The following is a 12,841-nucleotide window of genomic DNA, read 5'->3' as shown; positions in this document are numbered from 1 at the left end:
GCTCATCGCAGACTATTAATGATCTATGCATCATTTATTTACGAGTATTTACAATACGTGTCAGGTTAATCTGATGTTAAGAACTGGTCCAACACTGTGTTGCCAAGTGATGCCTTTTACTGATACATGAAAACGTTTATGTTTTTCTTTTGGCATCATTAGCGACATCTACTGCACACGGTGGTTTTAAAACTTGCCGATGCATGGTATACACTCAAGAAAGTTAAACTTTGGTGAATTAAACACTCTTATGAACTTGCTTGAGACTATTAGCCCGCATTGGTTCATAGCTATAAATCAGATCGACCGTTTTTCTGACCGATAGAAAGCATTTAGAGGTATATCATTTCCATTATTTTAGGATTTTTAAAATTAATGTAAAGATGAAGTAAGTATGGTATTTTGTCTCATCAGATTTTGGAATTCTTAGTTTTTCTTAGTTTATGAGTTATTTAACAAGGATAAGTTATTTTGTCGCAGCGTAGATTAGCGAGTATGATTATTTTTACTAGATACATTATGGCTATATAATTAATTGTGGACTAACAACGTCTGTAGCTTCAGTTATTTAATAGCGGGCAACAAATCTTTCACTGCTTATGACAATACCGATCAGAATTGTCGCTCCTAGTTATGGTTTAACTACGTGGCATGAACACTTCTCTTTAACGAGCCGCGTTAAGCGAAACTTAATTATTCACTCGGGCAGACTGGTCTGGAATAACCCATCCGCTTTGAGGCCGCGATATATTTAGCGAATTTATAGTTAACAGCGAAGATCCTGATTTTCGCCTGACGCGGATAAAATCTAATTTCATCACAGCAACCCGTCTTTTTTCCACGAAGTGACTTAAAATAAACCCAGGTAAGGGATTTTGACACTTTTCAATAAACCAATTTTTTGTTGCTAAAAATGGTATACGTTGAAGATGCTTCAAAATATTAATGATATTGTATCCGGGATGTCAAAGACAAACACAACTGGGTTACAGTAACACCACACACATCTATCGCTATGCACACATGTGCAATACAAATAAGTTTTTACATTGGTGATTAACATAAACAATTGTAATGTATAAACATAAGTGTATTAGGTAATAATAACGTTTAACAACATTTATTTATTTATAGATTCAATTTGATTTTATCAACATGAATGTAAAAGCAATAGAACTGAAAGAGACATCGTCATTCGTGAAAATACTGGAAACAAACACGGAATCGAAATAACACATTTTCGTTTTACTACTTAAAAGACTAAAATATGATATATTTGGATCCTCCGCCCCTCCATCGCGCAGCTCGTCGATTCTAGCGGCAGAAAAAGCATTATAAACAATTTCCAATAAACGGTCCTGAATTGCAGATTGGCAAATATTGTGTCATACATGTGCATTTGGTACCTCTAAAAACATGGAAAATTGCTTCATTGTGTTCGTACTTCACTTCTAAAATAACGAAAAACCAAGAACGGTAAACGGGACCAAACAATCCGTTTCATGTTTTAATCATTGGTTTTCGTTATTTTAAGATTGAAACGAAATATGATCAGGGAAATACCTTTTGTGTTTTGTTTTACATTTTGTACAACGATAAACGATAAAAAGAAGTTAATTTTGTTTTCGTATTTTGTTTTTGTTTCGGTAATACGAAAACCGGAATATGAACTAATATGCGTTGATTTTCATGTTTCGTTGTGTCGAATGCAAAACGAAAAACAAGAAGACGACATATACACGGACCTTGATAACAATTACATTTCTTACAGGTCAGCAATTTTATACCTTTAAGCATACATGTATTTAAAATTTGAATACACGGGAATATTAACATTTTATAAAAATGTGTTGGAACCTAAAATTTATTATGTTACTCAACTTCGTTCAAATGTATTATAACAGCTCTTAGATTTTCCAATATATATTAATATGATCACAGAAAGCAATTATCACATGTTAAATATTTGCTTATGAAACACTTCTGAAATAAGGTATACATATTTACAGGTTTGGTAAAAAACCCTGTGTAAAAGCAGTAATTCCTAATATATTCCATACGATTTAAGGACCTACTTTTTATGTGAGGTAACCGACGTTTAAACAAATGCCAATAGTTTACTTTAGGTTCCACTCATAAATAGACAACTAACAACAACATATATAAAATCGGTTAAAAATCAAAGTGATGAAGAGACGCAAGTTGTTTGCATAGACGCGTTCTATCGCGTAGAAAGTGCATCGTCTGAGCCACGAAAATGCCCACATGCGCCTCTAAAACTATTCCAAATGAATACTGTCTAGCGAATATGAGTTATTATACCACCGTGTAAGTTATGGAGGGGTGGAGGAAAAATATCGGATTGCCGTTCTGTTCAATATTTCCGTATGTCCGCCTGTATGTCTTCGAACACACTATTAGAAATCTAAACACATAGCAGAAATAGATTTCAAACGCAAATAAGTATTTGATCTTTTAAATTGGATTTTGTCCTTTTTTTCAGTTTCGGCATTCATCAGATATTAAAAAGACAAACATATTTTATAAACAAAATCAATCCAACCGGAAAGAAAGGATGCCATTACATTGTTAACAAATTTCTTACATCGTTCGACCTGTTGACGTAGCTATTTACCCCAATTGATCTTGTTTGAAGATTAAACACATGGTATCATCATGACGAGTCTTTGTACCATATTTGATCAAGCTAGGATCAAATGTGGCAAAATGTTGTGAAAAATCCATATCCTGATGACTTAGCACGTAATCTCAGTAATAAGGTTTTTGATTAAATAAATAAATAAAAAAAACGAAATGGGAATAATGATGGATTTTTATTTCGAAATTATAAAAGTTCCTCCGATAATGAGAACAATGTCATAACTCTTTAAAACTTTAAAGTAATTGACTTTTCACGTCCAATGTTTCAACCGACACGGTATGGTTGCGACACATTTTGCAAACCGGCCAATTTTGTTTAAAGTATGTGGGCTTCTGAGAGTGTAAGCAATGTTTGTGATTGAATCCGTTAAAATGGTCCCTCATAGACAGGACAACCTGCGCGTTGACAATGGAGCGAAAGTCATAACTAAGTCCAAAGTTGGTAATCACGTGATAGTCATGATGGCGACGTCCATGTCGAGACAGTTATTTTTCGCCGTTTAATACCCTTTATTACATTTGTTTAATTTTTTAATGACGCTCAGTTTGCAGCCATATCACTAAAAAGGTGATCAGCGTTTATTTCGCATGAACATTCGCTTTAAATCTCGACTTTACTCCCGAAAATTTTCTACGTGAAGTGTAGTTAGGTCATCCCGCTAAGAAATTTTGCAGCGAGTAAAGTCGAAATATATAGCTAATATTAATACGAAATAAACGTTAGTAACTTTTTTGCTGATATGGCTGGAAATTGAGCGTCATCAAAAAAATTAACAGGGATGGGAATCGTATCCGAAATCGGTATTCGGATAACCGTATTCTTTTTATGTAAACTACAAGAGGCTTGGATCAACATTACTATGAAAACTGTGTGCATATGTGATTGAGCTCTGTTAACAATACAATAAACAGTGTAACTCATTCAAATTATTTCTTTATAAAAGTAATTGTATTTATAAGAAATATTTTAAAGTCGCGAAATACGTAATTTCGTTTAAAAAAACTTCGTAAGACTGAAACAAACTCAAACAAGCTACTGTATATACGTTCTATACACAGTTGATTCATTCAGTATCTTTTTTTCACTCTGATGAGCTATGTAAATGTTTTGTTGATACAAATTATTGCATCAAATAAGTCATTATTGAGTGTATACCCTGGCAGGGTTAGTACCAAGCCGGCCGACGAGATATATATTTATTGACCAATTGAAGTAACTCTATTGGACAGAGCATTTGTTTTCACATTGTTGCACCCGTAAGTTGACGTAAATTGAAGTTCAGTAGCCAATTGGTGTAAATTATCGGGAAGAAATGACCATAAAACAGAACACGGATTCGCAAGTGAGCAATGCGGCAACTAGGCCATTAGCCCCAAGTTAAAAGGGTACTGTCACTGCACCCGCTGAGCAAACAATAAGTTTACGGATGCATGTCAGTCTGTTAACGATTTCAAGTTAACAGTTTATTGTCGGAATATACTAAAATAAATGAACATGCAGTTAATAACAATATGAGTAATATCGTTTGATCAATTATTCGGATCCTCTTTTACCACCCGGATAGTTGACTAGTGATCGGATATCCAGATAAGTGTTACCATCCCAGATTTAGTTATTTATATTTTTAATGCTAAAACAACGAATGATATATATTTATTCTTCGCTTGATATATGTAAAATGGGGTATTGCTTAAACGACTGTAGACAGCATGTGCATCGTTAGTATAGAGGCTCAAACATTTAAAATTACACAATTATCTTTATTCGCTTACAATACGTAAGCGAATAAAGATAATTGTGTCATTTTAAATGTTTGATTGCATTTTTAACATATGCATTGTTTGCATATGGTAGGATTTATGTATTTAAAAAATTATTTATGTAAAGTGAACTTGTTTGAGTCTTTTCGATTTTGAGGTCATAAGGTCAGAGGTCAATCTCAAAATAAGACGCCTATAAAATTGTGATCATCATGTCAAGTTCAATGTCGTATAGGCATGTATAATTGGTTTCCGCAAAATATCTAAAGATTTCTTAGCATTATATACATTTTTAAATTGTATAGTATTATCGAATGCTAAACCTTAATTATTTTATAATCAAGTGATCTAAGCCAATGTCATTGGGGCGACTTTGAAAACATATCGTGTTGATATTATTTTCACTAAATTATCATGGCTTTCTGGTTAATAGGATAAGTGTTTGATATAAATATAATCAAATCAATAAGTTACATCGGTTTTAGTTGGTCGCGTTAGCGGCCGACTAAATTTACAGAGCATATTTTGCATACCAATATGTGCTTAGAAGCCTTAGCTACGGTAAGAACCGCAACTCACTATGCTAGGAGCGATTACCGCTGCCTGTCTGCTCTGCAGACGACAAATACTTCTGCTCTACTTCAGCAGTGAGTGTATATACCAGCTTGTAAGACGACATTGGCCATTCTAGTGTTTATCATTGAAATCTGTACATATTGGCTATTTTCAGGGAAAACGGGGCTTAATCCATGTCAAATAAGATAAGCCTGTGTACACTGATTAGTCTGTGCAATGCGCACAAGCTAATTAAGGACGACAACAGCGAACAACGTCAGTGCCTTCAGCGCTTTGATTTTAAAGTACAATGTACTTATATAATGAAACTCTTCTTTAGAAGGTGCTGCTGCAATTGAAAGTTCTAAATTTTATCAACATTTTCAAAAATGTGTGTTAGAGAGTTTTAACTTAAATAGTAGTTTTTGCTCTGTCTTGAATATTCTTGTGGTGTTTTAACATGTCAAAATATTATGTGGAAAGGAAAACAAATACACCGTTTTTTTCTAAGACACCTTATATAAATAAGTATAAATATATACAATATGTTTCTTGAGCTTTACAACTTTGGCACCAGCTGAATATTTTAAAGCTCACAAATTCACAGAATAGTTCACTAACCCTATCAGTTGCAGGAGGACCAGGATTTTGGACAATCGAAGTTTTCGGACACCTTCTTTTATAGCAAAAATAATTATTGTTAATGTCTCTTAATTTTCGGACATACAGGGTTTCGTCTATAATTAACGTCTGCTAATTTTCAGACTGTATTTTTACAGCGCTATTCTACAGGTTTTTCGGTCCTGTTTTGGCGTATCTTGTGACACTTCGATCATGGATTTTTACCACCGGATCAAGGTAATAAAACCTGGCAGAGGATCAAGGTAATTAAACCTGGCAGAGCATGCCCGAGGGCAATGGACCTTTACATTCGCGTAATTGGGTAGAAAACAGGTATACCGGTAGAAAACAATTGATTAACCCAACAGCATTGGAAAAGTTTCGTCCTACTAAGGAAGCAGAATGTTTTATGTTTTTACCTTTCTGTTCTATATCATTTAAGTCAAGAATTAGCAAAGCTTTGAAGTTGTATTTATGTTTCTATAGCTGAAAAGAAGAGTAAATCACAATAAAATAATTGTACATTGATTAATTGATTTTATTTCAATATAATTATACTTTCGAACACCTTAAATTTTTGTATCTAAATTTTCGCACACATGTAATTTTTGAAAAAAATTCGTAGCTGAATTTTCGGACATCAACAAATAATTATTTTTAATTGTCCTAAAACTTATAGTAATTACGGTATATGGATGAATTTGTCCATGTTGACCAACACATGCAGTCAAACATCAACTGCAATCTTAAAATTTCAAAGGCAATCTTGGTAAAAACATCACTGCATCTTTTTGGTAACTTTCCAGTACCATGTAAAACCTGAGGCTGTTGACAAATCAACAAGATTGTTGCCCGTGAGAATGTTCATTTAAAAGAGTCGGAATGCAAAATGTGTCGCCATATTGAATCCTGGCTTTTCACGTTTTTGTAGCGAGATTTTGATTTCATTCTTTTCTTTTGCGTCATTTTTTTAAGTGATCCGAATTGTTATATAAACCACCATGATGGGCGGGAATTAAACCATTATGGACGTTATTTACTCGAGTTATGTGACATGAATGCACACACTCAAATACACAAAAAATAAGGCATCAGCCTGCACCAAGTATAACTTAAATATGAATTGCAACACGATATCTTTGATATTTTGACCTTTTAAATGGAAAGGTTGGATATAAATTGGCTAAGGTTAACCTTAATACAATCGAAAAATCAGCAATCACATAAACACAAATATGTTTTCATAAAATGGTATTCAAGTTACGTATCGTATTTACAATAAAATTCCGAAAACCTCTAACACTTTAACCGCTTATGTTTTTAGTAATTACTAAAATAATGCTTAAATAACACCAAAGGCGACATACACATGGATAAAAGACATGACCGTGTAAGTACGCTAGACAACCACAATGACGGCAGATGTCGCCCTTGAATAGTATTTTTGCTTGAAAACACATATAAATGCATTTTAAGTCTGACTTGCACAATAGGCGCTAAGTACCAGTGTTCTAACCAAACATACAATGTAGTCCAATTTGTATTTTATATAGCGAAGTTTAATACATAATGCATAGTATTCTCTTATATTGAATGACGAGTATGTTTTTTACAGTGACCTACCGATAATGTAGTGCAATTTGCAATTGTAATCAAACGACTAAAAACTCACATCCTATATTTGACAGGAAAAATTGTTAATATAGAGATATTGCAAAAGATCATAATAATTTGTAACAAATAAAAATAAATTCAAATATACAGTCACTGGTGCTTTATGTGGTTAAAATAGTTACTAAAAATCTATAATAAAACGAAAAATAAGTGATATCTTCATCCCTAAAATCCTTTTATAAAGCAAGAATGAGTATATTCAGTCACTTATTTGTTTTTAAAAGGTAATCATCTGAATGTTTTTATAAGTATTACGTTTTAAACATCATAGTTTTGTTTTTAAATACACTGGAATATCATGTGCACGTTTTAGTAACACACATTATTTATTTATATCTTTGCTTCTTTGATTAAGTGATGCGTTAATGCATTTTCAAAGTATGTGTGTTGTGGGTCAATACTTTGAGCGTAATCTGATGTGAAGAGATGGTGTTAGACTATGTTTTTAAGTGACGCATTTTACTGATACAAAGGCCTGTTTATGCGTTTCTGTTGACATCATAAGCGGCATCTACAGCCCAAGCATGTTTGAAAACGAGCCGATGCATGGAAAAATGAAGCTAGTTGAACTTATGTGAATAGGAAACATTTTTTTATAATGATCTGTTATGAGCATATACAATAATTTAAATAAAGGACCAACAAATTGTTTATAATAGGAATGCAATACTGCTCCAGCAGCTGGAGTTTTACTTATTTATATTGAGATTGTTAGCCGGAATCGTTCAATACCCATACTTTAGAACGACAAAACAGGCTGTCTGACTAATAAAAAGCAATAAGGGGAATATTATTTGCATTCGTTTATGAGTTTTTAAATATATGTGAAGGTGAAATAAGAATGGCATTTTTTTCTGTTCAGATCTTGGATTGGTTTTTTTACGTTGTTTAACAATTATTATATTTTTTAAGCGCATATTATGTAAGCGAGTAATATTCTTATATTTAACAATTGTTTACATAATTTACTATAACTTGGTTACATTCCTTCATTTGTAACATATATAATCTAAGTTATGTTTAGAATCAGTATTACTATTTAAAAAATAACAACTTATTTTTATACGATATAGCATACCTTATGCCTGTATACTAGTAGTTGATTTTGTTCTAAACACAACTGTTACTTCAGATACCATAATTTTATAGCAGGAGACACATCTGTCATTGCTGCGGACATATCCAGTACGATTTGTTGCAATCGCACTGGCATGTCAACTACATTTATAAAAAGAAGCGCTTCATGAACAACAGGTCTTATGCCATATGCGGCCAGCGTAGCTCGAGATCAGCATGCGCATCCTCGAAGTATGTCCGCTAATAAGACTAAGAAACATCGCGTTACTTGGTAGCGGACAGCGAAGCCCTTGGCCAGACTGCGCGGTTGCTCGGGCTGGTCTGGAGCTACGCGGGCCGCATATGCCATACGAGCCATTTTCCATACCGATTTAATATTGATACACACGTGTGTCTAGTGACCACTTCGTTTTAATTCGTTATTAAAGATCACATTCAATATTAATTTGAATGAAAAAGGAGTAGAAATGTTAAAGTGACCGTCATACGTGAACTCACTAAGAAGAAACAACGCGAACTTGAACAATCATGACCTTTATACACACAACAAAACATGTTTACAACGTATATACATAAGCTGCTTTGTTATTGAATATACTTACTATCAACTGCATAATTATCATATTGGCTTTTTGACGTTGTTATGAAACTGTGTTAAGACGTCAAACATATAGACATAACAAATTCCAAATGTGTACAATGGTAGTTTTAACAAACACAATAATGATTTCTTCATTTATGTGGTCAACCTTAACACGTGGTCACAAAAGTGCGGGATACTAAATAACGTCTTATCACAATCGATCTCTACACATGCATTTTAAGTACATAAAGCAGAGGGTTGTACTATCAAAAATTTACATTTTGATTATTTCGCATGTTACCATGTATCTTCGGTTGCTTCTTACTAGGCACATTGTACGCTGTAGTTGCATCTATTTGGTGTTGCTTGGTAGTCTTTTCAATGGATTTGATCGCCTTTCCGGTTTCTGGAGGTTTTGGAAGTGGTCTTCGTGTTAATATCGGTGACGTCATCTCCGCCCGACTCTGAGACTCAACGGTGCGTCCATGTGCAGTTATGTGTGCCCCTACATTTAGCAATTCTTCCTTAGTGTACGGAGGAGCTGAAGGGCGGAGCTGATTTCTTTCTCTCAACACCCACGGACAAATAATGGAATTCCCTTGAACTAGAGCCGGCCATTCCACAGTACAGAGTTTATGTAACTTATCGAGACCTTCGAAGCTATTGAGGAGTTTCTTTGGACATTCTTTGTTCGGATCAGTGACCAGCAGAATAGGAGACACATCTTTAAAGGCCGCCGCCCAAGAAAACTCGATGCATTTTATAAAGTAGTTATCTATTGCCTTTTGGAATTCATCGGAAGCGTTTGGCACTGTACATATAATTTTGTCTTTTTTTAGTATAGCATCCTTGATATTCTGAAAGAAAGTTTTTGTTTTTATTTTCACAAAATTGGAGCGCGGGCATTTTCAGAAGATATCCAGAGAAAATGTAACCAATTTCTCATAACAAACAGTCACAAAAGATAAGTGTAGTTTTTGGGTTCACTCATGCAAAACAAACTAAGGGCTAACTCAAATCGTCTAACTTATTCTTATAAAAAATATGATAGATTTAAGCCTTTTTAAAGCACACTTTGTCTTACAAAACGTTTTGCATTTATTAAAAACTACACTGTTTACAGTTCATTTACGAAGTTTATACCATTTACTTGAACATGCGTATTGGCGAAAAGAGACATGAAAATAAGCTTACCTTTTTTATTGAATCTATACAAAACGGCATTGCTTTGAATTGGCACAGGGCACTTAAATCATTTAATTCCTCCTGAAAATCGAGAAGGAATGAAAGACAACTTAAGTTAAAGTAGTTATTAAAGTAAAATAATATACATAAATACATGGTTTAAAACATTTCTTTAAAAGAGTACATTTAATACATTCTTTACCATGCGTACCTCTCTATTCTTGAAGGCTTTCAAAGCCTCCTGTCTATCACGAGTCCTCTCAAACGCGGCGCCAGGTTGGATCACCTGGTAGAAAATTTGCGCACGTGAATCTCGCATATGTTCTCCAGCAGCTTCGTATGCTTTCTAAGAATGCAAACACACACAAAATATTGTGTTGCCAATATAATTGCCACACAATTTGTATCCATACTCAAGAGCACCATTTAACCAATATTACTCACTATACTATTTATACCCTTGTATGTACCTTACCTAAACAAACGCACGTTTTCGTAAGTCAATAAAATAAACTGATCCTTATTCAAAGTTAAAAAATACTTAAAATAAGGAGTGTTAACAGTGTCGGACTAAATCAAGTTATCGAATGACATGTTATAATAAACCCTTAATCGCAAGTATCGATTAACAATATAATTTATTGTTCGCTATTGGTTACACAAATTTTTGAGAATCTCGAACAATCTCTCACACACGAGTCGCACTGGCTCCCTCGTCTCCCGGATGTACTTACATTGAGAATCGTGAGCAACTTTTCGTGCACGAGTTGCACTGGTTCCCTAGTCTCACGGATAAAGAACCAGTAGACATTTTTCCACTCGTTGTCCTTCAGGTCCTTCCATAACTTCAAGTGGTCCAAAGTATCACCCACTGTATCCTCCACCCCTCCGTCGCGCAGCTTTACAATCCTTGTGTAAAACAGAACATTATAAAATATTCACAGTTGATTTTCAAAGAAAATAACAATAACAACACACAACGCGGATTCTTCTACATCAAAAGAAATAAGCCGGGCTCTGGGCACACGGGTTGAATGAATTTGAGTGAAGTATTGTTCCAAATTAGCATGTGCAGTCCACACAGGCTTACCAGGGACGACTTTTTCCGATTACTAGTATATGGACCTGTTAGTTTAAAGGAAGTCTCGAAGTAAACGAAAATCTAGTACAGGCGGAATGTGTCGTCATTGTAAGCCTTTGTGGACTGCAAAAGTAATCTGACATGATACTTTACGCAAATATACTACACCCAGTTTTCTCAGAGACCGGCGCATATATAGTTAACAACACTAGTAGCAGTAACAACACGTACTTTAAGGTTATCATGCGAGTAACTTTTTTAATTTCTAATATCAGCAGTGCCACTGACAGCTATTGTTGAACTTACATGCTGCATTTATTCTGTTATTACTGCTTATTGCATTAATTACTATTATTATATATATATACTTACTTTTCTTCTACAACGTGCATATCAAGACTTAAGCATTACTCTTGATGATTAAGAAATGTAAAAACGTTTATTTTGTATATTTGAGATTTAAATAATTACCTGTCTTGCACGGACTTGATTTCTTTCTCATCTTCGTTTATCTCCTTTTGCCATTGCTTCTCTGCCTGTGATCGTAAAGGTATAGTTCTCATTTTATATCATTTATTATGTCTTTTCTACGATATTTGATAAATTGTTATTTGTCCTTCAAACGATTGCAAACAGATTTGCGATAAGAATTTGTATACTATTAGTCTTCTATAATATTCTTGTATCGGTTATAATAGACATATGTTGTTTCGTTTTGTCCGATGTTTTACGACCTATGATTTTTTGTCGCACGCATAAATGTATGTTGTAAAATAAATATAAACCATAGCCACAAGAATTGTGCATTTAACTGGTATACCTCCAATTGTTTTTCTTGAAGAAACGCTTGCATGTCTCTGATGCGCTCTGTAACAAACGCCTTCGTATCAGGATCCTTGGTATCCAGCAAATCTTCAGTAACCTTCATCAAGTCACTCAAGTCTTTCGTAAACAGCTCGTCTACTGTCACAGCCATCGTATTGCTTTGCTATTAATTTCTGTGAATATCTATTCCGTCTGCTCTGATATGTTAACAACATGATAATATAATATAATAATTTGATAATTTGATTATCCACCATTAACATACGATAAGAAAATAGACAATTGTGCTGCATACCAACGTACATTGTGATGTACAGGCATTATGCTTTTGAAATAAATGTAAAAACGACAGTTAATGAAAGTATAACATGAATCATTTGTGTCGGTAATACCTTGGGCGTACAAAACAATTTGAAATTGTAATAAGTTAACAACATATCTGTGGATGTATAAATGAATTGCAAACTGGTTCATAAAACATATTGCTTACCAGAATAATGACTTAAACAATACAGTGTACCCCGGTAATAATTAAAAAAAAGCCGCAATTCTAGCGTTCATTATATCACATTTAATTCATTTAAAGATTTTCTGAGCGCTTTCCTAATCGGATAGAGGTTGAACGAAATTGTTAAAAATAAATGTTTGTTAGAATTTCACTAAATAACTTTAATTCAATATGACATTGACAACTCAATTTTCGTAACATTTGTGTGGTTGTTTCGATCTGTTTTTTGTCTAGCAGAGGTTAATATATTAGCTATATTTAAAGCAATATACCCATGTGTTACAAACATTGTACCGGTCATATTACAGAC

General features: G+C 33.9%; 1 protein-coding gene across 1 annotated transcript; it reads right to left on the bottom strand.

Moving 5' to 3' along the window:
• Positions 1 to 8,904: 8,904 nt before the first annotated feature.
• On the bottom strand, positions 8,905 to 12,550 carry LOC127877852 (uncharacterized). Its single transcript, XM_052424145.1, has 6 exons — positions 12,019 to 12,550; positions 11,670 to 11,734; positions 10,852 to 11,026; positions 10,329 to 10,463; positions 10,127 to 10,198; positions 8,905 to 9,789 (listed from the first exon to the last, which is right to left on the bottom strand). The coding sequence occupies exons 1-6, from the start codon at positions 12,172 to 12,174 to the stop codon at positions 9,199 to 9,201; spliced, it is 1,194 nt and encodes a 397-aa protein (XP_052280105.1). The 5' UTR covers positions 12,175 to 12,550; the 3' UTR covers positions 8,905 to 9,198.
• Positions 12,551 to 12,841: the final 291 nt, after the last annotated feature.

This window comes from Dreissena polymorpha, chromosome 4, assembly GCF_020536995.1.
Source record: "Dreissena polymorpha isolate Duluth1 chromosome 4, UMN_Dpol_1.0, whole genome shotgun sequence".
Lineage (NCBI taxonomy): Eukaryota > Metazoa > Mollusca > Bivalvia > Myida > Dreissenidae > Dreissena > Dreissena polymorpha.
This window is presented reverse-complemented; position numbering and strand designations above follow the sequence as displayed.

Coding starts and splice junctions, on each gene's coding strand:
- LOC127877852 (XM_052424145.1), bottom strand. CDS start 12,174: ATGGCTGTGACAGTAGACGAGCTGTTTACGAAAGACTTGAGTGACTTG. Junction 10,464..10,851: donor AGTTGCTCACGATTCTCAAT/GTAAGTACATCC, acceptor TTGCATTCTTAG/AAAGCATACGAAGCTGCTGG. Junction 9,790..10,126: donor GTATAGATTCAATAAAAAAG/GTAAGCTTATTT, acceptor ACTTTCTTTCAG/AATATCAAGGATGCTATACT.